This window comes from Artibeus jamaicensis, unplaced genomic scaffold (genome assembly GCF_021234435.1).
Source record: "Artibeus jamaicensis isolate MK-2021 breed Jamaican fruit bat unplaced genomic scaffold, CSHL_Jam_final scaffold_1019, whole genome shotgun sequence".
Classification (NCBI taxonomy): Eukaryota; Metazoa; Chordata; class Mammalia; order Chiroptera; family Phyllostomidae; genus Artibeus; species Artibeus jamaicensis.
Genome location: NW_026522025.1, coordinates 24,914,520 through 24,927,433, shown reverse-complemented (window position 1 = coordinate 24,927,433; position 12,914 = coordinate 24,914,520). Strand labels below are relative to the sequence as shown.

The 12,914-nt window shown below is 40.0% G+C and overlaps 1 protein-coding gene across 14 annotated transcripts in view; it reads right to left on the bottom strand.

Moving 5' to 3' along the window:
* PTGFR (prostaglandin F receptor) overlaps positions 1-12,914 on the bottom strand; it is a 52,557-nt gene that overhangs the window by 29,144 nt on the left and 10,499 nt on the right. For 4 of the 14 annotated variants that reach the window (XM_037148144.2, XM_053655599.1, XM_037148140.2 and 1 more), the window contains 3 exons: positions 8,567-8,638; positions 7,643-7,797; positions 3,822-4,698 (listed from right to left, as the gene is read on the bottom strand). In XM_037148144.2, the coding sequence (XP_037004039.2) occupies positions 3,822-4,619 (798 nt within the window). In that variant the 5' untranslated portion in view covers positions 4,620-4,698; positions 7,643-7,797; positions 8,567-8,638. Of the gene's footprint in view, positions 1-3,821; positions 4,699-5,336; positions 5,812-5,894; positions 5,957-5,980; positions 6,098-6,118; positions 6,539-7,642; positions 7,798-8,501; positions 8,639-9,041; positions 9,403-12,914 lie in introns of those variants that run through there. The other 10 variants (XM_053655602.1, XM_037148146.2, XM_037148149.2 and 7 more) reach the window with 8 other exon arrangements.

Below are 12,914 nucleotides of genomic sequence, written 5' to 3'. Positions count from 1 at the left end.
GGCTACACATTCTAGAAATAAAACTTTTAAAAGAATTCTTATGTGTATAAAGACAGAAACAAAGAATATTAACAGAATGTGACCTGATAGCGCTAGTAAATGTCTTTTTTTTCCCCACTCGAGAAACATTGAAAGAATGTCTTCAAGACTCATTTTTTAAGAAAAGCATTTCACCCAGTATACACAGAAGACAATTTATAGTTGCCACTTGACTCTAAAGATCTTTCTGTTAACTAAATGCTAAAGGGAATTACCAGCTAATAAATGCCTATTGTCCTTTCCTGTATTCTTTAATTGGGACCACTACTAATTTATATGTATTAACCATGTTTAAAATTATAAAATCCAGATATTATAAAATTTGCAGAGTCATTAAAAGTTACATTTTAAACTAATATTATGTTTGTACTATATTTTAATATCTCAATTCCTGACAGCACACACACACACATTGTTTCCCCTTAGGAAAAGTGACACGTTAAATTAAAAAAAAAGAAAAACACCACAGAGGATTTCTAGGGCAATGAAATTATTCTGTATGATGCTGTAATGGTAGAAACATGTCAGTATGCATTTGTCAAAAACCACATAATGTAAACCACCAAGAGAAAACCCTAATATAGAGATTCTAATCAAGCACAATATGTCAGAATTGGCTCATCAACTGTAAAAAATGTACAACACCAGTGCAAGATGTTAATAATAAAGATGGCCGAGGGGTCGTGAGAGACCTAAGGGGGTAAATGTGAACTCTATGCTTTCCACTCATTTTACTGTAAACCTAAAACTAATCAAGAAAAAGAAAGCCTATTAAAAACAGAGAGAAAGAGAGAATTCAAACATCACGATCATCTCACCTTTGTATTTAAATTCAGTCATCAAAATTCATAAAGTATCCCCTTTGTCATCAGCTACAAATTTAAATCATTTTAGAAATGATGCTACTATTGAACGGTTTGGGTGCAATAAATCCTGTCAAGCACAAACCCTGTCATCTGAATTTTCTCCTTTCAGCGTGTGCATCTGTATCTTTGTTACAGCTTCCAGCTTAAGAATGACAGTGAACATGGGTCAAAGACTGTGTACAGATATCCATTCAAGTTACAAATCCAACAATTCCTACTCATTAATTATGAGCAACGGCCCACGGTGTAAATTAGAGCAATGACCAGGAAGCTGTCACCAGTATAGTACCTCTGTGGGAATCTAGAAGCCTGGTTTCAGAGGTGTTCTTAAAACTAAGAAGCTATTAAAATAGAGAGTGGAGAATAATGGCTCAGTCCTTAACATCTATGCCACTCTTCTTAGGTATTTAAGGAAGAAGGAGAAATGTTCCAAAAGTAGATATTCATGCTGGGTGTTACTTTAGCATTCCCAAGCCTAGGTTTTTCACTAGGGCTTCATTTAGAGCAATCTCAATGGCCTCAACCTAATGCTCAAGCCCCTTACGTCCAGGCCAGGAAAGGCATTCATCCTTGAGCATGAACTTGCCAAGAGGCCCCAAGTCTCCATAAGAAACACCAGGATTGCAAAGAATGCTTGAAATAAAATATGGATCCACCAAGGAAGATCTGTGGTATACCTACTAGGCATCTAGTGCAGAAATAATTTTTATACTAAATAGAAGTACTGATACATCAGGGTAATAGGTGTATCAATAATTCATAGAAGTTAAATTCTATGTTGACCTCTGAAAATGTTTCATGAAAATAAAATTGTTTCCACTAGGAAATATGTTCAGAACATAAGGGAAATTGTAATTTCCATGTTAACTGTGAAATTAAAAAAATTAGGAAAAACATAAATTAACTATTCATAGTAAAACTGAAATTTGTTTTAAAATAAATGAATAAATATCATCTACAGTTAAGGGAAAAAAAACCTGAAATTTGCTGTCCTCCATGGTCTTACAGTAGTTAATCTACCACTCTGATTTCTCAAAGTCAAAGCCAGAATTAAGCAAAATTTTAAAGGTGACTCAGAACAAAAAAAAACCAAAACAGCAATGACTGCCTTAGTTTCCCACATTATGTCTCTCATCGATTCACAATTTCAAGTATTTCATTTTTTCTCCGGAACTATGACTTTCATGTAAAGAATGTCTTTAAGTATTTTAATTCCTTCTTTTCTGTATTCCTTCCTTTGTATTCCCTTTCCAACCCCCAAATTAATTTGAATTCTACTCAGACTCACTTTTTATTTTGAAAAGCTACTTTATTTCAAAGTTTAAAGGGGGAAAAAAAGCATTTTTCCTAAGGAAACTCCCTTTGTCAAGTGGAAAAATTAAACTCTTTTTACTTCTCCAGAATGAACACTGGAGGTATTCCAAGTATTGACAGGACCATTCTCTGCTACTAAGATGCAAATAACTGTGCCATGAGCACAGATCAGATCCCTGCTTGGGTCCCCTAAGGCATCCTCAGCTGACAACAGCAGGCCTCAAAAGGTTAACTTGCCACTTACAGACCCAGCTTAGCCTCCCCTTGGTCGGGTTCTTAGGACCAACTCAGGAACATCCTGAAAAAATATTTAAATGACTTAACTATTCAAGAAGCTAAATCTGAATGATGAGGAAATAATGTGAATAGAAATAAAGAAACATTCCAAAAGTCCAAATGCTTCTGTAAAATACAATTGGCTGTCATAGGATCTTTCTGTGGCAGCAGCCCTCACAAACTTTTCTGGGCATCAGGGACATCGGGCTTGACCATTAAAACTCCACTGGCAGCAGTTCCTGGACAAGGAACCTGTCGGGGGCTTAGGAAAACTGCATGAGTAATAAGGACCTTCACACTACCGTCAAGGTCTGACCATGACCTTAGTGTTAGGTTTACCTTTGTCTCCTCCCTCCGCCTCACTTCTACCTATGTATCACCTGTACACTATCTCTGGATACCAGTCTGTTTCCACACTGGTACAGAAAAATTCATGAAAACCATCTTTGATGCCATCAGCAGCTATTTACAGAAGGATTTTTTTCTCTTTCAATGCATGTTGTCACTCTTTCCATCCTAAAGGAAAAGGTTAAAGGGAGTTAAGGTCATACTTATCAACCTTTTGTATTTTTTCTTCTACCTGGAAAATTATATAAATGACTCATATTGTTGCCCATTCCCTAATCTTTCCCTTCATTTCCAAATAAAAACATCAAGCTGTCAAATATGGATTTGGGCTAAATTATTTTTTTCAAAGGAATGCATGATAAGGGAGGAATGCCTGGCTCTCCTGCTGACCGTACCTCTCTCTGCACTGTTGCCACTGTTCCAGGGTTTGTGAACTCGTGATTTCTTTACCTGACCTATGCATATAGTTCACCTGAACTATCCAGCCACCTCCACTCATCGCCTCCATTGGCAGGCTAAGACCTGGTTATAGTGTGTTTAGAAAGCCCGGTAGCTAATATGCCTTTTCTATAAAACAAAAGTCTATGTGACTTTCTAGTAAGACTTCCAGGGGCCCATTCCAATATTGTATTTCTCACATTTCAGAAACTAAGCATATTCAGTATATTAAAGCTATGTTCCTTCTGTAGAATTCCTTTATACTGCACTGCAAGTAAGTAACAATACACTTAGAATTCTTTAGCAAGACCTTCCTGTCAACACAGGGCTCATGGGGAAATAACCATGTATTTCATAAATAGCTTAATTCAAAGCAAGAGCTGAGTGCTGCAATAACCTCCAAGTAGGTGTAAACCCCAGCATTTAAAAGACTGAATAGTGTTACCCATGACATTAATAATATTGAAAAAGACAACAAATCTTGTATTGATCATGGAAAAACAGAAGAAAGCAAATATTGTCGAAACGTTAGACTCTTACCAGAAATGGACTCCAGCAAATGCAGGAGACACACATGATAGCCAGGAGTTGGATGACCATTTCGAAATGATGAGACCTGCCTTGTCTGTGGTGCTGACTTCTAAATTTAACTCTTAGGAGTGTAATCCCTGTGATGGCATTGCACAAGAATGAAACACCAAGGGCTAAGAGCCCCAGAAAAGAAAAAAGTAGAAGGTAAAACCTGTCTTCCCAGTCTTGGATATGTTCTGTTTTGTAGAAACACCAGGTCCTTGATGCTTGAATTTTATAGTCTCGATGCCCAAAGATGGGTAGCAAAGCTATGAAAATAGCAAACAAGCACACACCGCTCAACATCACCTTCACATGCTTGGACGTAATTTTTGTAGAATGAAATATTGGTTTGGTGACTCCAATACATCTCTCAATGGCCATCACACTGCCTAGAAAAAGGGGGCACAGACCAGAAAATACCATGGAGATACCAAAAATGCTACAAAGGATGTTAGATTGGTTAAAGCGGATCCAGTCTTTATCAGAAGCATACACGAATACTGCTATAGTCCCGTTGACAAGGTGGCCGAAGAAGTCTGTGATTACTAGGCCACTAGCCAAGAGCAGAAACGATGCCTTGGACTTCTGTCTGAATCTCTGATATGCCTTCATGAGTATGGCGATGGCGAGGCTGTTTGATACTATTCCCACCGTCATGAAGATTACTGAAAAGAAGACTGAAAGCCGGTGTTCCGTCTGGCAAGTTGTATTTGAAAGGAGCCCAGCTGCAGCAGACACTGACTGTTTGGAATTGTTCATGGACATCGTTGTGGAGAAGGAAAAAAAAAAGCCGGCTGCTCAAGTCATCTCCCTCTCAGGATAGTGCAGGCTTTCGTCCAGGCATCTGCAGGAGAAAGACAGGAATTTTGAGCACTGCCTAACTAACTGCTCATCTGACAGTTAACACTGGAGGGCCCCAAGTACCTTGTGGCAGGACTCAGCGTTATCTAACCTATCATCAGCAAGGTTGCATCATCCTGAAAGCAGCGCACATCTGCCTCTGGTGCCAGATTTCATTGTCAAGGTGAAGAAGCTGCCAAAATTGAGCTCCCTTGATTAAACTTTTCACAGGTTTACAAAATCACTAACAAGATTAGCTTTAAACCCAATCATGTTTTTAAAAGTATAAGAGTCTACTTAAATAACTAGATGATCTTTTAAAGTTTCTGTTTGTTGTTGTTGTTTTTTCTCTCAACTGGGCTTTGTTTCCAAACTGCAGATTATTTCTTAGGTGAACTGCCTGTTTGTCAGGTAGACAAAACAATCTTCTCCAGACCTTGGGAGGGGGCAGCAAGGTCACTCTGGAGCTTTCCTGAATACGTTCTAGACCTATTTGATTGAGATCAAATACCAGCACACCACACACATCATCACCCATGGAAGGCAGAGTGGTGAGTCTCTAGGAAGGATTTCTGGTCCAGCTACCACCTGAGCAGAAATCCTGGGTTGCGATGGAAAGAAAAAGAGGTGAGTTGTGCTTACTGTGAGCACATCAGCCCAGATGGTGTTGATTAAGCTGCAGCTTGAGGGAAGCAACATCCAAAACGAAGTATTTACTGTCCCTCTTTCCCTAGTGACTAGAAGCCTGAGTCACAGATTCTCCATACCCACGACCACAGCCACCCCCGGCCACGCCCCGCCCCCGAGGTAATCGGATTGGTGTTTCCGAGCAGCTTTCCCGGAGGCTGGGAATTCTGGAGCCAGCCTTTCCCGCGACCCGCCTGACTGGGTCTCCCAGAGCTGTCCGGAGGACCGCCGCCTCCTTCAAATCTCAACGCCGGACTTTCTCCCGTTAGTACCCCGTCGCCCTCATACGCCTGCTTGCAACATCATTCCCAGCCTCCTAACTTGGTGAAACTTTCTGCAATCGCTCAAATGCTAGGGGACCGGTTTTCCTCCCATCCCAGGGGGGAGCCAAAGGCCTGCGCTGGCCGGGGTGCCGGACTCAAAGTGTCGAGAACACGGAACTACGGGACACGAAGGGGATCTCTTTCTTGCCCATTTCTCTACTCTGAGACCTTGTCTACCTGGCCCCCATACCGCAGCTGAGAATCGGCACGGATCATCCCGAGTACCCTCTCCCTACGGGTCTCCCCAGCTAGGGGCATCTGGTCCAAACTTGTTACCACGCGCAAGCTAAGGTGCTCTCCAGGGCAGGGCTCTGCAGTGGGCGCCTGGTGCCCGGGGCTGGGTGGCTAAACTTCAGTAGCGCTGAGCATCAGGAAGCCAGCGCTCGGGAATCCAGGGGTAGGAGGAGTGGTTACCTTGGCTTCCACGGGTTGCCGGCAGGGCTCAAGGCGGAGCAGAAGAGTGCGCCCCTCCGCAAGCCATCGCGCGCCCCTCCCCCCTCTGCTCCGCTACCACCGGTGGCTCCCGGGCGCAGCGCCGCGCTCCCTCTCCGGGTCCCGGGTCAGTCTCCCGCTGAGTCTTGCTGCGCTTCCCGCCTTGCGCTCCCCCCAGAGCAGAACCAGCAAATCGCACCCGCCTCTTCGGATCTCTCAGCACCTAGCTGCGCTCGCAGTCCGGGCAGGATGGAGGACAAGGGTGACCTCCGCCCCTTCCTCTTCTCTCTCCTCTCCGCCCCTTTTCCGTGAGCCAGGAGCCGGACCAGGAGAGAGGAGGGCATTGCGCTAGGATGCTATGACCACTAACAGCATCAGGGCTGCCCCCTGAACAGCCCGGCCACTTGGGGAAAAGTTTTGTTTTAAACCCATTTTCAAGCTAAAGGCGCCATGTCTAAGGCTGCAAGTTAGGAATCTGGAGAGCTGAGGAAAGTCTACATACAGCTGTGACAGCATGTCGGACTGTCAGATTGTAGTTTGCAGACTGAGCTCCAAAGGGATAAAGCTGCAAACCCAGCTCGAAAGGATAAAGAAACCAGGTAGAAATATGGAGATGGTGTATTTGAGGACGGGCCTTGTGGCCGATAGCCTCAGGGCAGGGATTCAAGCCAGGTGTTGTGAGTGGAAAGAGTCACTGTTTAGGACTCACTGTCACTCAGAGGACTGGACTATGTTGCAAGCTTTCCAAGTAATGTGACAAGGGATGTGAGGTATTCTTGAAGGACGCCTGCAGATAAGGGACTAGTTACCTTTTAATGATTTAAGAATTTCTAGTGATATGTTTACCCAAAGAGATGTGAGCCTAGCAAATTTTGTGGAGATCATTTTACGATCAAGTAAAGAAATATCCACTATTTCATTGGAAATTATTATTTGAGCCATTTTAATTCTGTTACTGCTTTTGACAATATTGTTTTGACCCAATTCCTATTAATTAGTTCTCATTTTCCAGTTAAACAGCTACAGGAATCATTACGGATGTCTGCTCTCTTTGTTTTAGTAAAATATCACCACCATCTATGGGAAAAACTAGGGCCACAGGGAAATAAATCCTCCTTTCTCCATTCTAAAATCAGAAGGGGCCTCTAAATTCCTGGAAATTAAAAAGGATCATAAAATGCTTAAGCAAGATAAAATATATTAGCCATTAACTATAGAAAAGAACAATTGCAGTTTTCCCCTGTGGTAGATATTGAGATTTTTTTAAATGACATGTTTATAACTTGTAAAATAAACTGTTACTCAGGTCTGGTCAGGAAATTGTACAATTTGGTTAATCAAGTGTTCTGGTTAGTTGAGAAATATTACATCTGGATGGCTACTCTCCAAAAAAAAAAAAATGTAATGAATCACAGTAAAAATGTGAATGACCTACAACACTCTCTTTTAATGATTAATAGCACTTTACATCGCAATTATCTTTTACTTAGGTCTTTCCTACTGAACTGAATTCCTGCAGAGATTCCTTCATCCCTTCATCTTCACATAGGACCATGCTTGGTCATTTCTCAGACGCTGTTTGAATTCATTGATGTTACCATCAGCATTTCCAGTATTGTATCAGTATCTCTCACTGCAGCACCTCATTGACATCAGCAGTTCTGGGTAAAAAAAACAAACCAAAAGAAATAATTAATGCAATGTCAAATCATAACATTCACTATGTAATATATTCAAAAATATTGATTTGGTTTTCAAAGTACTAGATAAATCCAATTTTTTTAAAAAGTATCTAATTTGCATGTATTCTTGGAGTTCCTTTTTTAGAATCCAGTCCTTAATCAAGATATATTTAACCTGAGTATCAATAAAAGACTCTAAGGCATCCACACCCCTCTTCCCAAGATAGAAATAGTTTTAATACTATGAATAGTGTTAATAGTTGTAATATGGGGACTAGTAGTATTATGTAGTTATAATTTGGGAAATCAAATAACTAGGTACTCTTAAAAGAAAAAATACACAGAACACACACACACAAGTGCCCAGGTAAGAAAGAAGAGCTGGTGAATCAGCAGATGAGGGAAATAAACAGATCAAAAGTTCATGGATATTGGGGAGTGGCTGATAAACTCTACTGATAAGTGGTAGGTGATATTGTTACTTCTGAGAAGTGGGAACTCACATAAAACTATTCATTACCCTTCACTCAACAAATTTCTTGAGCACCTACTTTGGGTCAGGCTCTGATTCTAGGGAGCAGAGGTATAGCTGTGCAAGCAAAGCATGCCAGCCTCCACTCTGATGCAGCTTCCAGGCTGAGGGAAGGCCCTTCGGTGGCATGCATGCATGCTCAAAACCTTACTGTGATTCTACATGTCCAGGATTCCTTGTGTTAAATTCCAGCCCCTCTGCAAGAGGATAACATACCGTGGCAGGTGTGTGCTTGGCAATCACCATTCAGGATTAGATACAGGACATTTTGCTCAAAAGATGTGTACACTATAATTAAAGACAGAGAAGCAGGGACTCAGGGATACTGAGGTTGAAATAAAAACTCTAAAAATTAAAGGGAGTGTTGGAAGTTAATTTTTATAGTTTTAATAAAAATGTCAAAGAAAGCTTTCCTAGAATTTGCCATAAAAGATTAATAGTAGAGACATGCCCCAGTTTGGTAGTAATGGAAATAATAACTTCTTCTGTCATTTTATTTTTATTATGTAGCTATTTGTACATAAAAAGTAGCATGGAATACAGTTATGTGTTGAATGATAATATAAAATAAACACTCATGCACCACCTACCTAGTTTAAGGACACATTCACTTCCTAGGTTTGTTGTAATAAAGTACCACAAACTGGGTGGATTAAGCAACAGAAATTTGCTTACTTATTTACTTACTTACTTATTTACAGTCTGGAGGGTGGAAGTTCAAAAACAAGATGCTGTCAGGGCTGGTTCCTTCTGAGGGCTGTGAAGGAGAATCTGTTCCATGTCCCTTGTGTAGCTTCTGGTGATTTGCTGGCAATCTCGGACGTTTCTTAGCCTGTAGTTGCATCATTTCAATCTCTACCTTCATCTTCTCATCTCATTCTTGTGTCTCAGACCTCACATGACTATCTTCTTATAAAGACCACAGTCATATCGAAGTAGGGGTACGCCCTACTCCAGTATGACCCGATCTTAACCAGTTACATCTGCAATTACCTTATTTCCAAATAAAGTCAAGTTCTGAAGTTCTGGAGGTTAGAACTTTGACGTATCTCCTGGGGGTGGGGAGAGCCATTCACTCCGTAAGAAGAACTATACTAGAACATCACTAACATTCTTATACCTGTCTGTATGTTTCTGCCTCCATTCAGATGCTCCCTACCCTTCCCCAGAGATAATGGAGATAACCACTATCCTAAATTGTATTTATCATCATTCTCTTCCATTTTATTGTTCTGTCACATAAATGTGCAGATAAACCAATATAGAATTTAAATTTTCTTGTTTTGTAACTTAACCTTATGGAACTTGCTTTTTCTATGTAAGATTTGTAAGATTCATTCATATTGTTGTATATGGCAGTAGTTTATTCATTTACAAAGTTCTATAATACCTCACAGTTTAGATATCCAAATGTTTTAAATATTATTTTGTGATTAACCATTGGGGTTATTTCTAGGGTTTTTAATTTTATTCCTTTTATTCATTTATCTTTAGAGGGGAAGGGAAGGAGAGAGGGAGAGAAATATCAATGTGTGGTTGCCTCTCACGCATCCCCTGCTGGGAACTGGCCTGCAACCCAGGCATGTGCCTTGACTGGGAATCAAACTGTGATCCCTTAGTTCACAGGCCTGCACTCAATCCACTGAGCTACACCAGCCAGGGCTATTTCTCGTTTTTTGTCCTCAAGAAATATTCTGCTATGAGTGGTCTTACATTCAACACCCTGTGCCAGAGTTTCTCTAGGACATGTGCCTAGAGTGATATTACTGCTTCATAAGGTATGAGAATGCACAACACCACAAGGTAATGCTGAAATCAATTCATACCACTTAGAATTATTCCCTTTTGGCCACATTCATTACAATGCTTGGAACCGTCAAGCTTCTTAATTATTATCAACTAGATGGTTGCAAAATGATATCACTTTGTGGACCTATATTATATTTCCTTTTGCATTCATTTTTCTTCTACAAAATATCTGTTCACCTCCTTTGTCCAATTCTCTATTGGGTTGTTCATCTTTTTCTTAATTATTTATATGTTCTAGACACTAATCCTCTATCAGTTATGTTTTGCAAACATCCTTTTCCAAATCACAACTTGCCTTCATTTTGTCTATCATTTTTTTACAAAGAGTTCTTAAGCTTAGTGTAACCAATTAAGTATATTAGATCTCATTTTTTGTGTTTTATTTTTGCAATTTTCTGTTGAATCTTAAAAGTCCTTTCAGAATTATTTACTGGATTATAAATATATTCTACTACATATTTTCTAAATATTTTAACATTTTTGCCTCCCACATTTAAGTCTTTAATGTTTCAGATAATAACTTTTTAACATTATGTGAATTAGAAATCCAACGTTTCTCTCCATATGGATAACCAATTTTTGTGGGATCACTATTAATTAATCTCTTCATTATGGGATGGATTTTATATCCTCCAAACTTATATATTCATATTCTAATCCCTGGTAATTCAGAATATAATCTTATTTGGAGATAAGGTCTATACAGAGGTAATCAAGCTTAAATGAAGTCATCAAGGTGGGCATCAGTCCAATGTGACTGCTGTCCTTAGGAATAGGGGATTTGGAGACACACATACAAGAACAGAACATGAAGATGCCAGCTACAAGCCAACAAGGGAGTCCTGGAATGGAATCTTCCCTTGCAGCCTTCAGAAGGAACCAGCCCTGCCAACACTGATTTTGGACTTCTAGATTCCAGAACTGTGAGACAATAAATTTATGCTGGTTTAATCCACTCATTTTGTGGTATTTTGTTATGGCAACAAATTTATACACTCTCCCTCCACCACTAATCTGAATATATATATCTTATACATCAATTTTCTATATATGCATAGAAAAGTTATTATTTATTGACTGCTTACCATATCATAAAAACTATACTAGGTGCTTTAATCATGGTATCATATTTAATCCTCTAAGCAAAGGTATGAAGTCCAAATGGCCATTTTCTCTCACCTGAATTATGGATACCAACTCCTCCTAATCATCTCCTTCTTTGCCCCCAACCCATTGCCCCATGCAATCAGATTGATCTGTTGAGTATATGCTCCAAGACCAGACTGGCCAAGTTCATGTTCAGGGTCCTCCACTTATAACTAGTTTCATAATTTTAGAAAATTACTGAATTCTTTTATGCCTTGGTTTTCTCATTTCAGCAATGCAAAAATAGTAATAATAACCACCTCATGAACTTGCTATAAAAATTAAATTAGTTAAGTGCTTTGAAGAATACCTAGTGTTTTATATGTAGTACATACTATCTCTTTATAAAATGTTGGGCCCCAATTTATGGGGCTTAATGGCTTCCCATTTCTCATCATTTCCCCCAAGCAGACTCTGAGAGCTTCAGTTCAGAAAAAGTTAATTTTTACTATTAATTAGATTTAGGAAAACTGTTAAATCCTTTACCAACAAGTATTAATAGATACTAATGTGCACTGTGAATCTTCTAGAAAGGAGCAAATGCTCATTGAGCTCCACTGGATTTGGTCCCCCTGGGAAATACTGTTTGGAAAGTGAGTTTGTTATCCTGAGAATAAACTCTGATTCAAGGCAGCTATTCTTCCCCTGGGGCTTAACCCTCATTCCTCACCCCTAGAACTCTTTGCCTCAGCAACATTGACATTGTCAGCTTCTGAAACCTGCCTCTTAGTCTTCGTTCATCTTTGATTTTGAACAATCTTCCTTCAAACCTTCACACATTGCTTGATTCCTATTCAGGCTTCAGGGCTGAGCACCCCATGGGTTAGTGTGCGTTCTGTACACTGGGCTACCCTCATGTCTATCATCACCATTGTGTTTTCAGCACTCTGCACATACCATGGAGGTACTCAGGAATGAATGAATGAATGAATGAATGAATGAAGGCATACCGCAGATGTGGAAACCCAAACACAAAGAAGTAACGTGCCTGATTAGAATGGCAAGCACATGTGACAAAACCAAGTTTGTTTCACCACAAAAACTGTACGCTTACCAACTTTTTACATTGACTCTGGGTTTAATAAATCACAAAGTGCTGTCCTTTATACACAGAGCTTGTTGCTGCTAATCCTGCCACCAAAAGAGCAGATGCCTATATTTTTTTTAGGGCAAAAAAATTTGCAATAACCCATCTATGTTTTTTCATAATATTCAAGATCAACAGTGGCACTTTTTTAGCACTAATGTTTTGTTAACTCTTCATGACAGGATCAGAAATAGAAAGTCTGTGAGGTGGGAAGAAGGGGAAGGTTGCTATGCCCAGCACTGTGACAGGCTCTCTTAATGAACACATTAACACCACCAGAAGGTTATTTTCATGTTCATTATACATGAGAGAGGTGAGTAAACCAGCTCAATGAGCATGAATTATTTGCCCAAGATCACAAAGCTATGCCGAAAGTACGATACAACCCAAACCTGAAGTACCCAGCTCTCCCTGTTCTATTCAGAGGACACAGAGCAGTACAGACCCTCTTAAACCACCTGTCAATTTCCACCTGCCCTTCAGCCTGGACCCTGCTTCTGGCCACACCCTCCAGAGCCTGGA